We start from the raw sequence: 21,862 nt of genomic DNA, 5'->3' as shown, positions 1-21,862 counted from the left end.
TTACTTTAGAATTGGAAGTTAGGTAATGATTTCAGATAAAGGTCAGCCAAAGAAAAACCTAGAAGTCTGTGTGGAACTAATGAAGTAATGCATTATCAGAAACATTTCTGAAATCAGCAGCTCTGTGGCTGACTGCATGTTCATTCAGTCCATGTAGTAAACTAATGCTTCATAAATGCTTTTGCAAACAAACCTTTTTAAAACCTTAATTTTAAAACCTCTGTTGGAAAACCACATGAAGAACCACAAAGAAGACTGAGTTAAGGTGGTGGCTCAGTTCAAAAGACTTGCTCACAACTTTGATGTTGATGGGAGTGTATTTACTGTTCTGACTCCAATTTCTCTGTATTTCTGCAACCTAATGTCCCTCAAAGAGTTTGCTGGTGTGTTTAATTGCAGCTAACATTTTGCTGGACAGAACTTAACTGCTTGCACAGAAAGCTTTGTAGTTACATGATTGCATCTGTTTTGACAGGGAAGGCCGTGCTGCTTTAATAACTTCCTTCTGTGTGTTTAAATTCATGGCATTATACAGCATTATCCAGTACATCAGTGTTACTCTGCTATATTCTGTAAGTATTCTCTAAGTGCTTAAGCAGTGTCAGCATAATTCAGAGATTTGAAATTGATAGATACTTCATACAAATTGTTGCAGGTCTCTTTGAGTACAACACATGCATTCTAAAACTATATTTGGACTAAAAGTATTGTTAGTATTTTGAGTTTTTTCATATTAACTGTACAAAGTATATGGTAGTATATATTTAGGAAAGAAATTGCAAGTATTAAATTAGGAAGGGGGAAAAGTGAAATGGAGTATTTCCTGTTAATATAATTGGATTCAGAATATAGCATGTGGTAGAAATCCTGTATTTTAATTGTATTCTGGGTAAATTAAAGGTACAGGGTACTAAGAGACCTTTGAGGTGGAAATTTTGACAGCTACGTGACTACATAGTAATGTTATGATGTTTAGAGAACTGCAAGCCTAAGTTATCGTTTCATTGTAAGATTCACTAATATGATTACAAACAAATTGCAATTACAAATAACTTGTGCATCTTGAAAAGGGAATTGGTTCATACCTTGATAGTTCAGGAATTGTTCTGTGAATTTCCTGCAGGTAAAGGAAGCCAGTTTTTGACAGGAGACTGTCTTGTTTATAGAATGAAATTTAAAGAATTAAGACCGTAAGAGTGTCACTGTAAATTTTTCTTGGTGTGAAGCAATTACCAATATTTCACTGGTGATTTCTCTCTAGATCCTGAGCAATTTGGGAGACTTCCAGTTTCTCTTCATTGATTTAGCAATCATTTTGGTGGTTGTCTTCACTAGTAAGTATTGTGCTGAATTACCATTGCTGTCTTCTGTGAACCAGTTTTTGCTTGGTCATTTTTTCTTCAATATCTAATTACGTGTTTGAGTGAGCACTGTGACATACAGTGTAGATGTTATGACTACTACAGTATATGCATTAAAAAAAACCCAAACCACCACTGTATACTGAACTAGATTAATCTGAAATTTGTGAAATGTCCTCATACAAGAAGTAGGTTGTGGGCATGATCTTAGAGAAGTAATTCTTCATGGTACAGGAAGTCATTAATCTTTACTGATATGATGAAGCTGTTTTTGGAATCAAGCCAGGAGATGTTCCAATATCATCTTTCTCAAAAGTTTAGATTTCTTGCATTTTTAGTTGAACTTCTGTCCACAAAATGTTAAAGTATTACCTAGTGAAGCATTTGATTCCATGTATGAGCCTTGCACTCAGTTCACTGGCTAACAGTAGAATTCCATTTTCAAGTTTAATAGAAATCTATTCTTTGAAGCAATGGCAGTCCAAAAGTGAGGAGACGAGTTCTAAGTCCTTGTGCCAGACAAAGGGAATTTGGCCAGACACTACTAATTCCTTGAGTCTCATGGCTGCTGTTGTCCCCTGCTATGCTGTGCTGCTGGGGAACCAGCCTGTAGAAGGCACTGTGGCATTATTCTAGGGCTGCATAATCTTTTCAAGGTGGTTTCATGTTTACAGTTCTGGACTAATTTTTGAAGTGATGTCATGAGCAAGCCATTCTAATTCCACAGAATGTGAACAGGGTAACTCTTGAAAACCATAATGATGTCATTTGTTTTTCATTCTCTTTGCAGTGAGTCTGAACCCTGCTTGGACAGAACTTGTTGCCCGAAGGCCTCCGTCAGGTCTTATCTCAGGTCCACTTCTGTGTTCCGTTTTGTCTCAGATCATCATCTGCCTTGCTTTCCAATCCATTGGGTTCTTTTGGGTCAAACAGCAGTCCTGGTATGAACCTTGGACAGAGGACTCTGAGTAAGTGTTTCAGTGGCTCTGAAGGATACAGTAGTGATTGGAAAGCTATAAGCAATAGTTGCTCTCCCTCACCCCACTTTGGGGACTTTGTAAATAAAGCTTCTCTGTGGCAGCTTGTTAGTCTGCTGATTTTTTTGTGAAAAGCATACTGATAACATGGGAGTTGCCCAGTGGCTGAAAAGCAAAATTGTGTCAGAGCCATACAGCAGGGTCTAAGGACTCCTCAACTTTGAGACTGTTGAGACAGAAATTTGAAATTAATGGTTCAGATCTATTTAACTCTTTTATATTATAAAGCTTTGTTTTCCTATTAGAGTTACTGTAAATCAAGTTTGTATTTTTGAAAATGAAGAGGTATTTTAATGGGGTTTTTTTAGATAGCAATGTTTTCTTACCCATCTTTAAAGTCTATCTATGGTAATAGTTCTAAACAGTTAATGTAGCAAATGTACAAGCTGGCAGCATGAAAGAACTTGAAGCTCTGATATCACAAAAATTGCTGCCTCCCTGCCACAGTTTTGAGTCTCACTACCTGTAATATCTTCTCAGGGATAAGCTTTTTTTGCCACTGTTGCAATTTGTTCTGTCATTTTACCTTTGTAAGTAAGTAGGCCTTTTTGCATCTTTTCCATAACTCAGTATTTAATTTTTTTTATATTGTAGTGCATGTAATGTACAGGACATCATGAACAACAGCTCTGCACGCCATGGGAATGAGACTCTTCATGATGAACATTACATTAAAAATTACGAAAACACAACTTTGTTTTTTATATCCAGCTTTCAGTACCTCATAGTGGCAATTGTCTTTTCTAAAGGAAAGCCCTTCAGACAACCATGCTACAAAAATTGTAAGTCCTTCCTTAGTATATACAGTTCTAAATAAAACTCTCAAGTGTCTGTGCTCTTGTTTACAATTCTGTTTTGACACTTCATCAGCAGTAGTGTTGCTAAGAGAATATAATCAGTTACCCTCTGATAATCAGAGCTAGAAATAAGGAAATATTAAACTGTAGGGAAGAATTTGTGTTAATACTTGCTGTCTTTGTAGTAATATACGTGTATATACGTTTCAACTCCACAAGTGAGCCAGTGAGAGAGTGAGGCCTTCTGTCTCTTTATGGCTACCGGAATGACTAGTATATTGCCAAAATTTGCCTGGAAGGGGTTTAGAGGCAGAAAGGAGGTTATTTCCAGGAAGTAATGAACCCATGATACATGGAAAAACTGCCTAAAACTCTGATTATGGGATGGTCCAATTAAAATATTTTTTTTCTTCTTTTACAGTTCTGTTTGTTATATCTGTGATAGTTCTTTATGTCTTCATATTTTTCATCATGTTGCATCCTGTAGACTCTATTGACGCATTTCTTGAGGTAAGAGTCTGCTTCCTAGGATAACTGGCTGCTTTTGGGACAAGCGTGACCCCTTTAGAGCTGTAACTTCACATCACTGGGTGGGGAAGGGAGAATTTATAACTCTGAGCCTGTTGTGAATGTGTGTTTACTTGACATGTGATTTACTAACCGCTGGCAACTTCTTTTCTCAGCTCGTGTGTGTGCCAAATGAGTGGCGCCTAAAAATTCTCGGCATCGTTATCATCAATGCAATTGTATCTGTGCTGGTGGAGGTAAGAAATTCAAATGGAGGAAATGCTGCTCTGCTAAGTGTGCATGTATATCTTCTGTTTAGAAGATCTCCCTTCACAGTATGCCAGTGTAAGTGGCTGCTGTGTGTATATATAAGTGTGTATATCTAAAAATGACCTTGTAGGGTAGATTTTAGGTGTCAAGGTTTTCTGTGTTAAAAGCATAATTTTAAAACCTTTTTTTTCAGTTAGAAAAAAGGGGGAGAGGAGTTGAAAGACTTAAGAGTTCAACTATTTCATAGAAAAATATTTATTTCATAGAAAATTATTTATTTATTTTATTTATTTGCTGTGTTACTTCAGAATAATAACATACTAAAGGATTATATAAAATCCCTAGTGCAACCCACCTTCATTCATTTAGATCATACACATAGCTTATTATTCAGAATAATGCGTATCTGTGTGACTTGTTCATCTGATATGATCAAAATTCAGAAGTAGAGATATTCATGCAGATCTCCTTTTTCCATCCCCGAGCTTGTCCAAAGCCAGTCACTCTGGATGTTGAGTTACCTCTTCTGTTGTAATTCAGAAGTGTGCAGAAACATGCCCTACCCTTCATCCAGGACCCCATTGCTGTTTCCAAGAATCAAACTTTGACAGATAAATGTTCCAAGAGAAGTCTGGATTCCCAGTCAGTCATTTATTCCTGTGTTCTTCTCCCTGTTACACTGATGTGTCATTTCCAGCCTGAACACGTTTGGGTTTTGGTTGCAATCATTAATCACTTTTTTCCCTGCAAGATGACAAAGGCTTCCAACAATATCTAGTGCTTGCACACTACAGTTACCTGTTTTTATTCTATAATATTTTCTGCAGTTTCTAGTCAGTACTTCCATTACTATGTGAGAGATTGCTATCAAGGTAACCAGCATAATGTTTGCTTGGATCATATAATTTTGGCCTTTGAAGAGTACTACAGCATTAATATTCTTTCCAATTGACACTTTTTTTCCCTTTTATTTATTAAGTTAAATCAAACAAAGTTTTTTTTGGATAATTGAATCAAAATTATCACAGCTTTGTGTTTAAAATGTTGTTCCAAATAGAATTTGCAATATATGCTATTATGTTGCTGCCTATTGGAACATATTTCTCAGTGTTTTCATGTGACAGGTGACACCTTGTCTTTTCCAAAACATGGCAGTAGTTATTAATTTTCTTGGCCTTTTTCTTGTTAACAAGTTTATCCACTCCTACAGCTCCTGTGCCTTTCTTACATTGTCCTATAGCTACTCAAACCCTGCTTGTGATGTTTTCCTTTATGCCTTTTCATTCTTTCATTTTTCTTTATTAGTAAACTCTCAGTAGTTTTCTTTTTTTTTGTCTTCCTTATTTGTGAAAAGTTAAATTTTATGTATATTGCTGTCTTTGCCACTGAAATGAAAGTTATTCTGAAGCTGCAGAAGCATGGCTTTTTTTATCTTCTAATAAATTTAGAACAAGTCTCCTAGATAGAAATATCTTTTCCTATTCAATTTCAATTTTCAGTGCAGTGATAAATATTACCAAGAGAAATAAACTTACCTTCTGCTGAAAAATTCATTTGTTCTGTAGATGATCTTTCTAACTTTTATAGAATCTGATGTTGTTTCTGTTCTGGAAGTGTAAGGGCTCCAGTAGAAAGTCTGTACAGTGTGTCAATCCATGTATCAGCACGTGCCTCTTGAGGACAAATCGTTGTCCTCTGGTTTAAATAAATGTTCTTAAGGTTCCACTCCTCAGCCTTGTTGGTTGCCACATCAATCTGTAAACTTGTGAATTTCTACTAAGCATCATGTAACCAATGTAATTACTGCAGAGTGTTTGCTTTCACCCAGTATTTGAAACCACATCCCACTCTTTTTCCTATGCAGGTCTGGGTTAGCATCTTTCAATTTTAATCACTTAACTCATAACCAAACTCCTGGAGTGATTTGTCACATTCCTTTTTTAAACAGACTTGCCTATTTATCTTGTTGCTGGTACTTTAGTAATAAAATAGAAGTACCTAGAGTTTTCTTGACATGAAGTGTTTGAGCTGTTACACTTTGTCTTAAAATCAGTTTCTTCTGCTTTCACTGTTAGTTGAATGCTTTGTTTAGGCAGATGAGTTGTCTTATTGTAAGCATGTGTCCAACAGAAGTGTCTCGTGATTATCAAATCCCAAGCCTTGTTTTACAATACATACTTCACCTTCCATAACTTCAGTCCACCTCTTGAACTGCATTTGCCCAACTCCAGCAGTATTACTCAGGCTCCCTGGAGCTTTTTCATGTGCCAGCTCACTGGGTCCTGTGTGTTGTGTAGAAATCACAGGCAGTTTCATTCCTTCACTTCCAGTTTTGCTCATTGTCTTTCCTTGTGTGCCTGGCTGGATTTTCTGCTCCCTACACTTTCCACTACAGGCTTACCTGGGTACCACAGATCATATTCTGAGTATCTGGGAGAGGCCACTGCTGACATCTCCTTCCTTCTCTTAACAAGGTACTCTGTGTATATATATCACCTAGAGTTTGTTCTGCTGAGACTAATCCCTTAGTAATTGCCTCCTTAAGTGTCTCACAATGATGAGATACATGAGGGATTGTATCTATCTTCTTTGGTCGCACTTGCCAGTTTCACACTTTTGTGTCACACTACAATCATATGTGGTTTCTTCATTGCTTCTACAACAGGAATAATTTCTAACTGTGGTTGTCCCAAACGTGTTTTCTGAAATGCTCTGTAAAGCTTTGCTCCTTCCATGTGGGTGCCAGACTAGGTTCACAAAGCATGCAGATTCTTTCTACCAGATGACAGAAAATATTGCACAACAAAGGCAGATCTTAGCAGCTGTTCCTCCTTACCCCTGATGCCTGGCGTAGACATACTTTAACCAGACTGGCTTCAAAAATGAACATCTAACAAGCTGAAGATTTGTTGGCAAATGCTTTATAAAAGCACTGTCAAATTCTGGTATATTATAAGCACTATAAAATCTGTTATAAAAGTCTGGGTAATCAGCTCCCCATTTTCATTGGTGAGGTTAATCAGATGTTAGAAATGGAATCTGTCCCAGGATCAGAGTTGTAGGCTCAAGGCTATGGAAAGTACAGGTTCACACCTGTGTTGTCAGATTTGCTCTTGAGTCCACCCATGCAGCTGTATGAGAATAACCAAATGTACTGAACATACTGTTCAAGTTCTGCCCTCTTAAAATCTGGAATGACGCCTACTGAATTCCTTCTTTCCCGCTGGTGTCTCAGCTTTGCCACCCCACTGTAGCTTTTCTGGGAATGTCACTGCTTTTAAAACAGACTATGAACAAAGCATAGCTCCAGTATGAAGTACACAGTAATGTTAAAGATGGTTTATGGGGAAACTGCTTTAAACACTTATGTCTGTGATGTTTTGCAGGTTTTTTAGAGTATTGAAACACATTAAGAGTGTGTATTTGTGGTTTTTACCATATGTTTTTTACCAAAAGTTTTGATCGTTGTTGCTATCGATTTAAAGTACATGTTCATATTCTTAAATCTCACATGAGCACTTTAAGAATGAAAATGTTTATCACATAAGTACCAACAAGTAGTGCAGACTCTCCATTTTGCTTGGCACCGAATTAGTTATGCCTAACACACTATTTCAGGTTTTATTTGTAATGTGCACACTAACAACAAATGATCATTAGTTTCTTTAATTCTTCCCACTCGCTATAATGTCTCACAGAATGTCCTCCTTGATATGATCCTTTGGAAGGTTGTGTTCAATCGAGACAAACAAGGAGAATATCGCCTCACCATACCCCAGCCGCCCCAGGTTGGAGACGAGTATTTTGCTGTCATCATTTGAGTGCATGTGGATTAGTTTGGTTTTGTCTCTTAATGATCTATAAGTGTCTGTTGCCTTATCTTAAGCTTAAGTCTGCTTAAATTAGATTTCTGTTACTAGAGTATTAAAAGTAAAGGCTTCTGGGTTTATATTTTTCTCCTTAATGACACAGTTTAGTCTGTGTACAAGAACTGTGAAGCAAACCTAGAGGGTTGCTTTTAAGACTTTTCTCACTTTATCTTCAGTTTGCCCATTAGCAGATTTTATTTGTGTTGTCACAAATCAGTGTGCTAGGACTGGGAACATCTTGATTTGTTTGAAGCAATTAAATTGAATTAAAATTAATTTGGTTTAAAGCTTTAGATCATTGTCTGAGAGCAGTAACTGTTAGCATATACAAATGAAACAAAACAAGATGGGAAATGAAAGTACATTATTACTACTTCAGATGGTTTAGGAGACTGAAAGATTTTTCAGGTGACCATGAATTTTGCTCTGGTCTGCCTCTCTGCTGTTAGTTCATGAAGGAAATCTATGTGAATCCCATAAAAACTAGCTTTACTTTAAGCCTGTTGGCTTATTACTTTTGTCTGATTGTACATTTGTGCTTGCTAGAATTACAATGGTTTATTTCTCAGCACTAAATTTTATTTAATGTATTCAGATTTACATTTGTCCTTTTGAGGCAGTTGAAGAACAAATTGCTTTATGTTCACTGAAGAATGGAAACTACGCTTAAGGCTCATGTTCACAAATTGATAGAAATTTAGCATGATGAAAACTATAGAATATAACTCCATTTAAATGTCAGCCCTGCAGTCTGTAGGTGCTCTCTGAGACATGAGAGGGGTTCACTCTCTGGAATGAGGAATGGTGTTTCTCTTCCCCAGCTGGCTGAGTTACACGCATTTAAGACTGGGAGAGGAAAAACAGGAAGGAAGACTTAAGTTCAGTAATTTGTGTAATTTAATACCTGCAGTGCTTGAGTTTCAGAGTATCAGCAAGTTAAATTCTGCTACTTTTGGCTGGCTGGCTGCCTTCTGTGTAAAAATTCATTGCTGAAGAAGTGTTTTGAGACTCTGGGAATTTGCTTTTTCTAGACCAGACTTCTATTCTCCAGTAGTAAAATCATTTCATGTTCCCTGTTCTATCTGTGATTATTGAAACTGTTATAAAGTACGCATAAAAGCTGTTGGTGGTCTTAGATGTTATGATAATGCAGAATACTTGTTTTTTCTTAATGTTTTTTAAATGTCATGGCTACCATACTATAGAAGAGATGACACAAAAGAAGAGTTTCTGTACTACAGGTCCAATGTGACAATGGAATAGTAGATTAGAGACTGAAATAAGTGGTTTTCTTCTAGTGATTTACTGTATTGTTAGTTGTTGTTAGTTGGATTACCTACGGTAATCCAATTTTCAAATCTGTTCCCTTCTGCAGGAGGCTGTGGACCGTTGTGGAGTTTGTTTCCTCTCTTCCCTGTTTGGCTGTAGAGAGAAGACACCAAAAGCGAAGTATATGCACCTAGCTCAGGAACTGCTGTTTGATCCAGAATGGCCACCAAAACCCAGGACAACAACAGAAGCAAAAGTACCATCCCAAGAAAATGGTTCATATCAAATCATCACTGTAACATAGCAGTGGATCTTGGTGGCATGTATTTTTAGTAGTATGCAGAAGAATGTAATTTTAAGGCTTTATTTGAAATTGCAGTGTGCTAAATGTCAAATTCTAATGCAGATATTTCCAACTGTTTTGTCTCTCTGAATACAAAATTCAGAGCCAGACATCCTATGGCTATACATTTTAAAAATGTAGGTTACCTTAGGCAGAACAAAAATGATTGTGTTTCCTTCCACCTTCTTTCAAATTTCATTGTTCCTAAATGAGATGCATTTGAAGGTTTAAACTGCAGGGCAGTTAAAACATTATTTGCCTGGAATATCTTAATCATTGTTCTAACCTGCTTACCTGGGCATGTGTTCATGTAAACCCTACGATATAATGGTTTCATGGTTGTACTAGAGGTGCTTTGTCATGCTTTTGTTTTTTTGGTGTTTGTTTTTTGTTTGGTTGTTTTTTTGTTGTTGGGTTGCTTTTTTTTATCCTGACTGAAGAAAAGCTTTGTGCCTCAGAATGGTTCTAAAGTTTAGGTGTGTGTACCTCTAAGTTTGTCCCTACTAGTAAGGAGTGTTTCCAGGTGTAATGTTTGGGTTTTAAGTTCAATTCTTTAGTCTGCCACAGCAGAATTCAGAATGCTGTAGAAGCAATATGCTCTGTCCTTAAGAAGAAAGCACACTGCTTTCAAGTGAGTTCTTGACTGTTCTAGCTAACCCCAAGGAAGGGCTTAGGTGGCCTCTAGAGGAGGAGGTATTTGGCTACACCCTAAAGTTTTTGGAGAAGGAAGGCTGGAGAATCTAAATACTTTCTTCTATGTCATGTTTTATTACATTTAGCTATGCATTTTTCCTTAGACCTTGGTTTTTCTAGCAGAAGAGTTGGATTATCCCTTTGCAGACCATGTTTTATTTGTAAATCTCAAGATAGTGTTCCTATATACCTTGAAGTAGTAAGGCCAGAGTTACTGCTGCAGGGGAAATGGGAGCAGGGGGGAGGTGGATTTTCACATGCCCACACCTGGGATTTGTGCACGTTAAGAACACGGGCACTTCAAAGAGTCTGCCAGTGTCTTCAGTGCTATATGTGTAGCTGTATGAAAGAAAATTAAAAGAAAATTGAACTAAAATCTGTCTTGCTGCAGAACTATAAGGCTTAAGCGGATTTTATTTATTTAAAAAAAAAAAAAAAGAGAAGCTTGCATCACCACTAATGCTGCTTAAGCACTTGAGGTAACCATGCATCATTTTGCCATGAGGCACTATCAGAACACAAGACCACTAGAAAAATAGGTCTGCAAAGATGTAGAGGCAGGCATCGTTTTCACTTGCAAGGCTTAAAACTTTGGGTTTGTTTTTTGGTTTTTTTTTAAACCACAAATTACTTTTCCAAACCATTGACAACTTTGTAAATGTTTAGAAAAGTCTTCTTTAGTGTCTTTGGGAAGATGGTAAATATTGAGTCTTGATCATCTGTTTTGACCAGATGCAACTGACTGGTCCAGACATCACCAAGCTTTGGGAGGGGATCTGCGATCTGAAGAAGTCACAATTCTGTAGAGATCCTTTAGAGAAGGAAGTCAGGTTCTTTAGAGTAGTCATGAAATGAGGGCCCCAAACTCACTGGCCAGCTGGGATTGTTTTGAAATGTGTGTATTCTGATGATGGAATTTGAGGTTTTGATGTTAGGGACTTTTTTTTCCTTGGGTTGTCTTGTTGTTTTTTGGGGTTTTTTTTTGAAATTCCTGTGGAGACAATTCCATTCCAGCCTTGTTTTAATGAGTGGAATTTTTCGGATAAGGCCTAATTCCCTTGTGCTGTTCTGTAAGGCAGTATGGACAGTGTCCCTGCTGCTCTTAGAATCATTAAGGTTGGAAAAGACCTTTAAGATCATCAAGTCCAGCTGTAAACCATGTTATCGTCAGTTGTCAATCATGTTATGGTTTCTGCAGTGTTGAACGTACTGTGCCAACAGGGAATTTAAAAGTGGTGCTAAATGGTTTGGAAGACCTTTTCCTAGAACTCGGAGGTTGAAGTTATTAGAACTTGCTCCTCAGAAATAGTATGCATATGGTGTACTATCTCCAGTCCAGCTGTCAACTCTTCCTGATTTTTTTTTTGTTGTTGTTTGTTTTTGAGGAGTGGAGCAGGAGGAAAGGGGAAGTGGTTTTCTTAGCATTCATTCAACAGGACAATGTTCTTATTATCCTGGCTTCTTAAGGTCATAAACATTGAACAACATTGGTAGCTTTTAAGGGGTCTGCTATTGTGGACTTGGATAAACTTATTAGTCATGAACTTGAGTCACTTGACTAATTTCTGCTGATGTTGATTTTACAAAATCTTTGTAGCATGGAATAACTGATGAAGAATAACTCTTAGCTGCATAAGTAGTATTTCAGATTTAAAGAAAAATAATATTTTAGTTCAAAAATGTTGTGAAGCTATGCATCTTGGACCTGGGAGCTGTGACTTACCCTTAAACGCATAAGCTTCTGCTTTCCATTTCATTGACCATTTTAGATTTGCTGTTCCATGAGAAGTCAAAGAAAATATTTGTGTCTTTCCCTTTTATATGCTTTTGCTTAATACTTTCTCTAATCTGATAATTTCTCTTGGCTTATTTGGTTTCTGAAGGTAGTTTTCCAGTCTTATTCTAGTTTATTAGACTTACCTAGAAAGTGAGGAAGAAACAGCTTGTTAAGGTAGGCTTGTCTTCAGAGAACATTTTAGGGAACTCTTACTAAAACTGAAATTGCCAAGTGTCTCTCAATTGAGTGACTGATGGGTCATGAGCACAGTAAACTTGAACTTTTTGCAAATGGGAGCTGTTTTCCTCAAGGTCTGCGTTCAGGGTTGGTAAATGTTCCTGAGGTTGCATGCTTGAGCTCTGACGCTTGGTCAAAAATAATAAATCAGCTTTTCTGAGAATCCTTCTTCTTGTTGCAAGTTCAGCCACAAAATAAGCTTTTGCATTTTCTGCAATTATTGGGATTTATGCCTTCCTGCCCAAGAGCTGAGTTTGACCACCTATAATTTTTCTCATTTTGAGCAGTTTAGTTTTTCTGGTTTTCAGAAATGCAGCAAACTAGATCTGCACTAGTGTATTCAGTTTCTGTTTTGAAGTAAGATGAAATTCATTTTGTAGTGAAAAAATCTCTTCTAGTGTTCATCTTGGAAGTCTAAATTCAGGTGAACAGACCAATTTAGTGAGCTCCACTAGATACTGGGTAGACATTTTCTTCCTGCTGTATATTTTGGCCTTATGTTGAGGAGTTTGATTTATTATTAAATTATTTGTGTATGCAGACTTTAATCTGTACGTATTTTATTTTGATGTATTAGGATTTGTAAATATTACTGATTTTTAAATATTATTTATGCACATACTTAAAGGACTGGTCTATCCAGAAGAGCAATTGCTAAATAATAAATGTTACTTTTTAGAAATAAATTGCAAGATCATGAAATTGTATATCCCTCAGGGTTATTTTTAAAGTTTTTTTTTCTTTTCCCTTCAGATTCAAATAGCAGTAACTCTAGTTTCATGTACTATAGAACTAAATCTACTGTAAAAAGAAAGTGCTGCAAATAATGCTTGAGTTGAAGCAGCTAAAACACCCACAGAACTGACTGTCCATATTCATCATAACTTCAAATTGGAAACTCTTACTGTTGCACTTTTTAAAAGTTGTTGGATTTTTAATTTTATTTATTTTTTTCTTTCTTCATGAAGGTTGTGCTAAACGGTCATCCCAAGTTGGGTAAATAATCCTGTACTGTATATGTATATACAGTATAATACTAAGCAGATGTGGAGTCCTTTTTATGCTGCAAATTTTTAATGCTTATGTTGGTCATCACAAAATGAGAGAGCTCAAGTCCTGTAGGATTTCTCCCATGAAATTCTGAATTGTAAACTTAGGTTTTTGTATGTGTAAGGGAAAGCTGTGGGTTTTTGACAATTTTTAGAGTCTTGAATATGTTAATTTTATACAGTAAAGCTTCAGGTTTTTAAAACTATTTTCAACAAACTGCAGCTTGTTTAATAATTATGTGAATCAGAAACTACTTGGTTTGTCATGAATTCCTCAAGCCTAACACAGATTAAAATGTTCATCATTACAGCACTCTCTAGAAGCTCAACTTCCTTTTTATTTTTAGATCTGAAATGATACTACATCTTTGTATTTAAAATATGTATTGCTGCTCTAGAATGGTACCCTGTTGTCAAGAGGCATACATAAATAACTGTACAATAGAATTGTAAATAGACTTGTAAATCATTTTTGTGACTGAAGCTCTTTGAAAATAAAATTAAAATGAACAGATATTTTAACTCCTTTCATTAGTTTCATGAAATTGTTTTTAATTATTCTGTATGGAATTAGACCTAAAGCTCATTGAAGAGCACAGACTTATTCCCACTGATGTCATGGGTATCTTGATCAGCACCTCTGTATTTTTGAAGGTGGGGATGGAGAAGTTTGCATGCTGTGTGTCAGTGTTCTGCAGTGGGATCATACTGACCATAGTTTTACCTGGTGGTTTATAAAGAGCTGTTTTAAAGCCAGACCTTGTACATGTGATAGCGTCTTGTTTCCACCTTCTGTTATTCAGATGTTCCTTCTGTTCTGTGACACGTGGGAGGTGATCTTGAAAAGCCTCTTGGGCAAATGCTCCTGGTTGTGAGCTGTCACTGTTGTCATTATCATCTTCAGAAAAATCACATGGAAATGAAGAAATCTTTTCCATTTTTGGGCTCACCTTCCATTAAATGTTCATCGGCAGAGCACATTATTTTAAACTTGAAGACAAGATACTTGAAATACCTGGTCACTTAATAACAAAAACTTAATCTTTCAATTTCAAGCTACTATTTTTGAAATTTAGCTTTTTGAAACTTCACTTTTCTCTTTCAGAATCTTTCAGGCTTTAGGTTTTGTTGTCCTGTCACTCCAGAAGACTTTGAGTTAAAACCAGAAACCAAATATGTCGACCTTGGAATGCTTAGCCAAAGCATTAAGTAAAAAAAAAAATTAATTCCTTACTGAAATTTCTTTGACTCCAATCCTGCAAGAAAGTAAGTCAGAGCAGCTTTGTGAAGGTACAATCGCTTGGTTGTTTAAAGTGGGTGTGTCCACTCCTTTAAAACCTAATGCACCTGTGTAGCAGACTGTGGTGAACCTGTCTAACAAATTTGAAATTTCTGATCACAGTTTGCATGGAAATGTAGATTTCTGACTTCAGTAGTTTTGCATTGGGTTGGCTGAAGCCCATACTCCAATATCACAGTCAAAAGAAGCTACAAGTGGTTTTTGTGCTGTTGTGCATGTGATTTAAACCTTTTTCCTGTTCTGTGAGTGGCCTCAAACTGTACTTTTGGAGTTTCGTACAACCTATGGAAGTTGGTTGCTTGCATAAGTAATTGTAGGCAAAAATCTGCTCTGAAGCTTAAAATATTCTTTGGCCTTTCCCAGTAATTGGGTAAATATGGGTAAAAGTGTTATCTAGAGGATGCGTTTTGCTGGTTTACTTCCCATTTAAAGTGCAGAGTCACGGTGAAGCCTGATTGCCTGCTATGCTCCTAGTAAGTTCCTCTAAAAAGCAGATAAGTTTCTAAGGTACAGCTCAAAATTCCTTTCTCATGCTTCTGTGAGTTTAGGAACTTGGAAGAAAGTAAAAAAGGTAAGCACCCACTGTAAGTGATACGTGTGCTCAGTGTTCTGTGAAACTAAGTTCAAAACTGATTTGAGACTTTTAATATAGTAACAGTATTCATGTGTTGCTTCTGGCATCTTTTTGTAATCTTAAGAAACATTAAGGGTGTGGCAGAAAGGGAAAGAGGCTGCAGATCAGAACCAGCCAGGCTGGTGCCCTTTCTGGAATGCCAGGTGCCTCACGTGAGGGTTTGAGAAAATTCTCATACATGGGAATGTATAGTTATGACCTTTATTGGGGGTATTACTGTATTCTGTACTGTTAAAATCTTCAATTATGGAAATTTAAATATTTCTTCAAAAAACACCATCAGCAGCTTTCGATGTTTGAGACCCATAGGATTATCCAGTTGTTGTGCCAGTCACACACGTGTGTGGCTTTCATCTCTTGCAAAGAATTTCAACCATTTCATTGTTTGTTTGTAAAAATAAGCATTTTCTAGCACTTCTGAGCTCTAACCTTGTCTTGCTGTATACTCCTACCTTTTGTTATGAGACCAGGGAAACAGACATCAAGTGTTATTCTGTTTCTTACTTTACAGATTCTGGCCTGTAGTCATGCCCTCTGAGGGACCTGCATTTTCAGTCACTAGCATAACAGTTTCAGGGTTTTTTTCCCCTGTTTGGTTCTCTATATCCTTACTTCTCTTGTCTTACTGAATTTTGTAGTTCTGCTGTGGTCTTGGATTGAGTTGGTGCAGGTTGAGATGCCAGTCAGGGCTTGAAACAGAAATTTCTTACTCTGTTTCTGCATGGAGGATTGACTGGGTTACAAGTTTACTGAGACAGAAGCATCACTGGTTTCTGAGAGAGAGTCAGTTTGGAGGGTGGAGATTACTTAGGAGGGTGAGATTCTCTGAAAGATTCTTGTTTGACAGGGAAAAAGACCTTTGGAAGAGTGAAATCTTGTGCTCTCTTTGTGATGCACGTCTCATTCAGTGAGCTGTGGAAGGCCTAGTAAGATCTTGTTTTGTGGCACTGTGTTGCTGGTAGTTGATACCACTGGAGGTTTGTTTGTTTTTTTTTTAAGTACTCCCTTTTGATTTTTTTTATTTTTTTTTTTTTTAATGCAGCAGCTGGTTTGGATCTGCAGCTGTTTCGGGTCTGTATGGTATGGTATGTTCTTGTCAGCAGTTCAGGTGCATGAGAAGCTCTGCTGTTCCTCTTGACTTAAGTGATGGGAGTTGTACCTGTGTCTGTCTGTGGGGTTGGTATGAGAGACCTTTGTCCTTGCCCCTGGAAAATGGTATGTTGGGATGAAGTCCTCCTCTCACACAGTGTTCCTGATACAGAAGACAGCTATTCCAGTTATGTCTGTGGAAGTTGTCTAGCTATTCCAGCTGTCCCAGCTGCTGCTTATCCTGCTGCTCAGCCAGGTGCTTGACATCCAGGTTTATGATGCACTTGGAATTCTTGATTTCACTAAGGAAGTATTTCTAGACTGTGGATTTCTGTTTACCTTGCTCTTTTAAATATTACCATTTATAGCTACAATGATTGCTTTCCTGTTCCTTTTTTTTGTTTGGAAATCTATACAACTTTCCAACTTTGTGGTATATTTCATGCCACCTGAAACATACCTGTATTGCTACAACTTTCTATCTAACTTCGTGGCACTTCTTTCCTCTCATTTCACTGTGTTTCTAATACCAGGGATAACTTGGTGTTGCATTAAGCTGTTGAAGTGAGACTTGTTGGTTATCAGAGGCTCACTACTGTCCTGTGCCACGTGGGCTCTTGTGTGTTATTTAAGGCTATGTCAAAAATAGCCTGTTGCTTCTTGTGTGTTCTTGGGCTGTTCCAAGAAGCGATCACTTGAAAATGCTGAGACATGATTTAACTGAACTGTGCTGTTTTGCTTTTTGCCACTTAAAATATAGGACGCCCTTTTTACCTCTATTGTCTGTTTTTGCAGGCTAAACTTTATTTTTAAACCTCAGATAACCTACAATAGAAAAATATTGTGGGTGCAGGACCTTTTGATAATTTTTTTAAAAAGATTTTCTGCATGTAATTTAGTATAATGTACTAAACCTTGTCTAGCGGAAGGTGTCCCTCCCACTCCATGGTTGGAACTAGATGATCCTGAAGGTCCCTTCCAACCCAAACCATTCTGTGATTTTGTAATGCTTTTCTGTTCAAATAAATACATATCTTATGACCACTTGGAGTTTCATCATGGTTTTTATATGCTTTCTTTATACTTGACTAGTACAAATATAAACAAGGAATACTTGATTTACAGAAGGCCTTTATCTGTTCCTCTCAGTGTAAGCTGAGCAGCTTATAAATATTTGCAGTAACAGAGATTTTGAAGTTTGCTTTCAAGCCAAGAGAAATTTTGCACACATTTGCAGGTTTTATGATATAATCACACATCTTTGTGAGCTGCTAAGTTATTAACTACCTGTGATCAAATCCTGACTCTCTCTTATCTCTTGTAACAGCTAATGTTTCTGGCACTTCAACAAGGATGTTGGTGTTCCGTTTGTCGCTGATGATCAAGCTTTTCTTCCAGTTGGATGCATCGGTTTGTCCTGAGAAGTGTGACTGCTCTTCAAAAAATGCAATTCATTGCTCGGGTCCCCACATAAAAGGCCTGGAATCTTTAAATCTGCCTTGCAACATGACACAAATCCACATAACGAACACTAATGTGCCATACTTGCAGGATGTTTTTTCTAGGATGGTGGAACTGCAGCATCTCATCTTGTCTTCAAACAACATCTCTCTGCTTTCACCAATGGCTTTTAAAGGCTTGAGAAATCTAAAAATCCTCAAACTGCTAGATAATAAGCTTGTTGAGCTTCCTCCAGAAGTGTTTGATGACATGGTGCAGCTTCAGCAATTGATCATCGAAAGTAACAGGTTGAAATCCATCGAGGAAAATCTGTTTGACAAACTAGCTAGTTTGGAGGAACTTTACTTGAACAAAAACCAACTAACAGCACTTCCCAGTGACGTGCTGAAGAACCTTACCAAACTCAAAGTACTGAACTTGTCAAGAAATTACTTAGCAGCACTGCCTAGAAATATATTCAGTGCATTAGCCAGGCTTGAGAAGCTGATGCTGTATTTTAACAGGCTGTCTTCAATAGAGTCTGGTATGTTTGATAACCTGACGGAGCTGCAGGAACTCTTCCTGCATTGCAATAACATCCAGTCCATTGCCCCTGATGCATTTCATTGTCTTCACAAACTGAGGCGCCTGACGCTCTCCAGAAACAAGATTGAGGTTTTACCTTCTGGGCTTTTTTTGCACTTGCATGACCTGTGTAAACTGACCTTATACAGGAACCCACTGAAGTCTCTTCCAGAAGTACTGTTTGGAGAAATGAGGCATCTTGGTAGCCTGTGGCTGTATCACACAAAGCTCTCAACAATACCAGATTTTGTGTTCAGTAACTTGACAAATTTAGAGCTTCTTGTGCTGAGTTTTAACCCAGAGCTTACGGTCCTTCCTAGGAATGTGTTCAGTGGCCTGAATGAACTGCGAGGCCTTTCTCTGCATACAAACAATATTTCCAGTTTGCCAGAGGGCATATTTCTGAGCCTTCAGAAATTGCAGAACGTTTCCCTCTTTGATACAAGGCTTGAGGTTCTTCCTAGAAACCTCTTTCATAATCTCAAGCACCTCCAGAAGGTTTACCTGAATAGTACTAAGCTGCAGTCTCTTCCTGCAGACTTCTTTGCCGCTTTACCTGAGCTGCAAGAAGTTGTTCTTGACAACAACCCTTGGAAATGTGATTGCCAAATTCTTGGCTTCCGAGAGTGGCTCCAAAAGAGCACAGAGATAGTTAAAGATGTGCCATCTCTGATGTGCCACAGCCCGCTGGCACTGCAGAATATTTCTCTTGTGGCTCTAACCATCGATGGCCCGAAGTGCCTGCCAACCACAGCCATTACATATCAGACCCTCAGCTCAACTTATTCCCAGACCTGGACGTCTCCTGTGATGGAGCACTTAAGATCATCTTGGGAGATTTCTGTAACAGCAGTGTTTGACATGGAAAGCAGCACACCCACATCAATTCCTCCTGAGACTCCAGGTTCTACCTACTCCCATGCTGAAGATGTTGGACAGCCTGGGTTTCATTTCTCAGATGTTCCAATACAAACTTCTCCCAGCGTCATAGCACGAACTGACAGTGTCAGAGGAACAGATTTAACTACTCTTGTCTGGTGGGATGAGTTGCCAGCTCACAGGAGTGCTAAAGCCTATTTTAATACCAGAATTGCTTATTGCCAGCTATTCTTGTGCCTTCACAGTTTGATTTTAGCACTCCAGACTGTAACCATTGTGCTCAGTCTGTATGTGATGGGTAAAACCAGGCAACTCTTGCACTCCAGAAATACTCCTGCTCAGCCTGTAGTTCTGATAAGATTGTTAAGAAGATAGAGCATACTAGCCCAAGAGAGGAGTAGAAGCATTGCCTTGGATGCAATTTGACCAACTGGTACTCGATTCAGATCTGGATTACAAATTTTCATAGCAAAGATCATAAAGACCTGGGCTTTACAGCTTTTATGTACATCACAGTTTTTGCCAGAAGTGGCTGTAATTACATTGCTACAGCACCTGGTGCAGGAACCCAGAGGGAGAGCTGAAAGTGCCTGTGGTCACCTCTACATGTCCTCTGTGGGTTTCCTGCTTTGGTCCTCAGCCCTGTCCCTGCTCACACTACTCCTGTGGAGTGGCATTAACATAGGGAGCTCTACACAGGAACATGGCTTTAACTGTGCTTTAGAGAGTGCCCAAAGTACTCCAAATGCTATTATGCCTTATACTATCTGTTTTGTCTTCTTATTGAGAAAACAAATGGTATTTTTGGGAGGAGATGCTGGGAAGGACCTTTTAACAATGGGAGTGTGGGTGGAATGGTACGGTGCAAATGTCTTAGCTTTTGTTCTCTGTCCTCAGCCCCTTTCCAGGATGTGGCACGAGGAAGGGGTACCATTTAAAGCTAACAGCAGAGGAAGATGCTGAGATAGGAAGTATAATCTTGATGTATTTTATTGTTTGTCTGGGGAGGGGGGGAGTTGGAAACTTTGTAAAGTTACTACAACTCTGAATTTGAAGTAAACACTTTCATCCTTAAACTTTGGCCAGTGGTCTGAAAAAGCAAGGTGTTACTGGCTGTGTGATGCAGGGAATCTTGAAACTGGAATAACAGGCAGATGCCCAGAACTGAGGCTGGGCTTCACAGGAATGTGTTGGATTGGAGCTAGTCTTGACTGAGGTGGGAGAGAAAGGCATGGTCTCTCCTGGGTGGGCTAGCCAAACAGGTATGCAACAAGTGGCAGGGAGCCTGCCTGAACTGAGGGCCCTGAAGTGTCACCACTGTTTTGAAGTTGGCTGGGGAACGTACGCAACTCCATCAGCTTGGAGTGTGCAGTAGCATTTTCAGTCTGGCTATTTTTTACCTTATTACATAGTGCTACTCCCTGACTTCCAGGCCTTTCAAGTGTTGATATGCAAAGGCAACTACAAGGCAATAATGTGGGTTTTGGTCTTTATACCGAAATGCTTATTATTATTTGAATTATATAAATATTTTAGTTTGTAAGTAGACCGGTAGCTTTCAGACTGTCTGTGCTTTGGTAGGTCTTTGATTTAACTATTACCTTTTAATTATGTGACTTAACTTGTTCTTAAAAACTCTGATGTTGTGCTTGAAAACCTTTGGATGTAGTTCCCTGGCTCTTGGGCCAGAGAGCCTGTACTCCAGGAGTCCTTTTTTAGTTGTACTGACTTTCTGACTATTGAGGGCGTTTCTGGATGGCCTTAAAATGGCACAATACAGACCTGAGGTGAAGAAAGCTTGCATTTGCTGCAGATTTGTGGCTGGTTCCCTTCTGTGTGTTACTCTAGGCAGTGAGAATAAAGTATTACTGCTTTGTTTCAGGGCATTCTGCTGCTGGGCTTGAATTACTCTTCCAAGCTGTGAAAGGAGACAATGTGACTCTGTGGTGTGAAATGACCATTGTCTTGCTGTGAGGTTTAACAAAACTTAGTAAGCCTGGCTAAATGGGAGTTAGAGCCATCTCTAAAGAAGCAGAAATGCCAGTCACTACTACTGGTGCAAAGCAAACTGTGACTGGATTCAGAAAACAGATGCTCCAGAATTTTTATTGCAATACATTTGAGAGAAGCACAAAACCAAGAGGAAGCTCTCTTGGTGGTGGCTCTGGGTGGTTGCATGCTGGTGTTTAAAAGGAGACAGTTGTTACAAATTTAGGTTCTTGTTGGACAGCTGTAATGACCACTTAGTGTTGTGCCAGCTCCAGCACTGTCATATGGTGCCACGCAGGCATCTGCTTCCAGCAGCAGGAGATCAGTGTAATCAGGACTAGCAAGGAAATGGTTCTACAGGCCATGCTGGTGATCATTCTCCTTGGAGAAGGCAATGTTCTCCTGGCTCCAGGCACGCACAGTATCTGATTTCTAAGGAAAAGCACCCGTTTGCTCGCCATGTGGGTGTACGACACCCTGATGTCTGACCTCGGGGAGGGCAGTGGGGCAGCACCAGCTGCTGTTTTTCTGAACCCTCCTCTGGCCACCCCAGCCCTGCAGAGGGGCCAGCTGGGCCCCCATGCTGCTCCTTGGCTCCCACATGAAGTCACTGAGCTCCCGCTCTGGCACGTGGGGGCTCTGGCAGGCAGCTGCTTACAGGCAAGTACTAAGAGGAGGATGATTCCTCTTCACATGCTGTCATCGGGCTTTCCCCATGCTTGAGCCAGACGGGGAAG

The 21,862-nt window shown here is 38.6% G+C and overlaps 2 protein-coding genes across 5 annotated transcripts in view; both read left to right on the top strand.

Annotated features, from left to right (window-relative positions):
- The window catches only part of ATP13A3 (ATPase 13A3), a 42,976-nt gene extending 28,586 nt beyond the window's left edge, over positions 1-14,390 (top strand). The window contains exons 26-34 of one of the 3 annotated variants that reach the window (XM_027686005.1): positions 476-572; positions 1,262-1,334; positions 2,152-2,329; positions 2,993-3,180; positions 3,617-3,705; positions 3,879-3,959; positions 7,671-7,760; positions 9,217-9,385; positions 14,315-14,390. In XM_027686005.1, the coding sequence (XP_027541806.1) occupies positions 476-572; positions 1,262-1,334; positions 2,152-2,329; positions 2,993-3,180; positions 3,617-3,705; positions 3,879-3,959; positions 7,671-7,760; positions 9,217-9,385; positions 14,315-14,331 (982 nt within the window). In that variant the 3' untranslated portion in view covers positions 14,332-14,390. Of the gene's footprint in view, positions 1-475; positions 573-1,261; positions 1,335-2,151; positions 2,330-2,992; positions 3,181-3,616; positions 3,706-3,878; positions 3,960-7,670; positions 7,761-9,216; positions 13,741-14,314 lie in introns of those variants that run through there. The other 2 variants (XM_027686004.1, XM_027686006.1) reach the window with 2 other exon arrangements.
- Positions 14,376-20,883, top strand: GP5 (glycoprotein V platelet). 2 transcript variants are annotated; one of them, XM_027686008.1, is made up of 2 exons: positions 14,376-14,475; positions 17,560-20,883. In XM_027686008.1, the coding sequence occupies exon 2, from the start codon at positions 17,586-17,588 to the stop codon at positions 19,509-19,511; it is 1,926 nt and encodes a 641-aa protein (XP_027541809.1). In that variant the 5' UTR covers positions 14,376-14,475; positions 17,560-17,585; the 3' UTR covers positions 19,512-20,883. The 2 variants fall into 2 exon arrangements, with proteins under 2 accessions (XP_027541809.1, XP_027541808.1); XM_027686007.1 differs by lacking the exon at positions 14,376-14,475 and adding an exon at positions 14,488-15,080.
- The last annotated feature ends 979 nt before the right edge of the window (positions 20,884-21,862 follow it).

This window comes from Neopelma chrysocephalum, unplaced genomic scaffold (assembly GCF_003984885.1).
Source record: "Neopelma chrysocephalum unplaced genomic scaffold, ASM398488v2 Primary Assembly neopelma1_70, whole genome shotgun sequence".
Lineage (NCBI taxonomy): Eukaryota > Metazoa > Chordata > Aves > Passeriformes > Pipridae > Neopelma > Neopelma chrysocephalum.
The sequence above is the reverse complement of the archived record's forward strand: the minus strand, read 5'-3'. Positions and strand labels throughout refer to the sequence as shown.

Coding starts and splice junctions, on each gene's coding strand:
- GP5 (XM_027686008.1), top strand. CDS start 17,586: ATGTTGGTGTTCCGTTTGTCGCTGATGATCAAGCTTTTCTTCCAGTTG.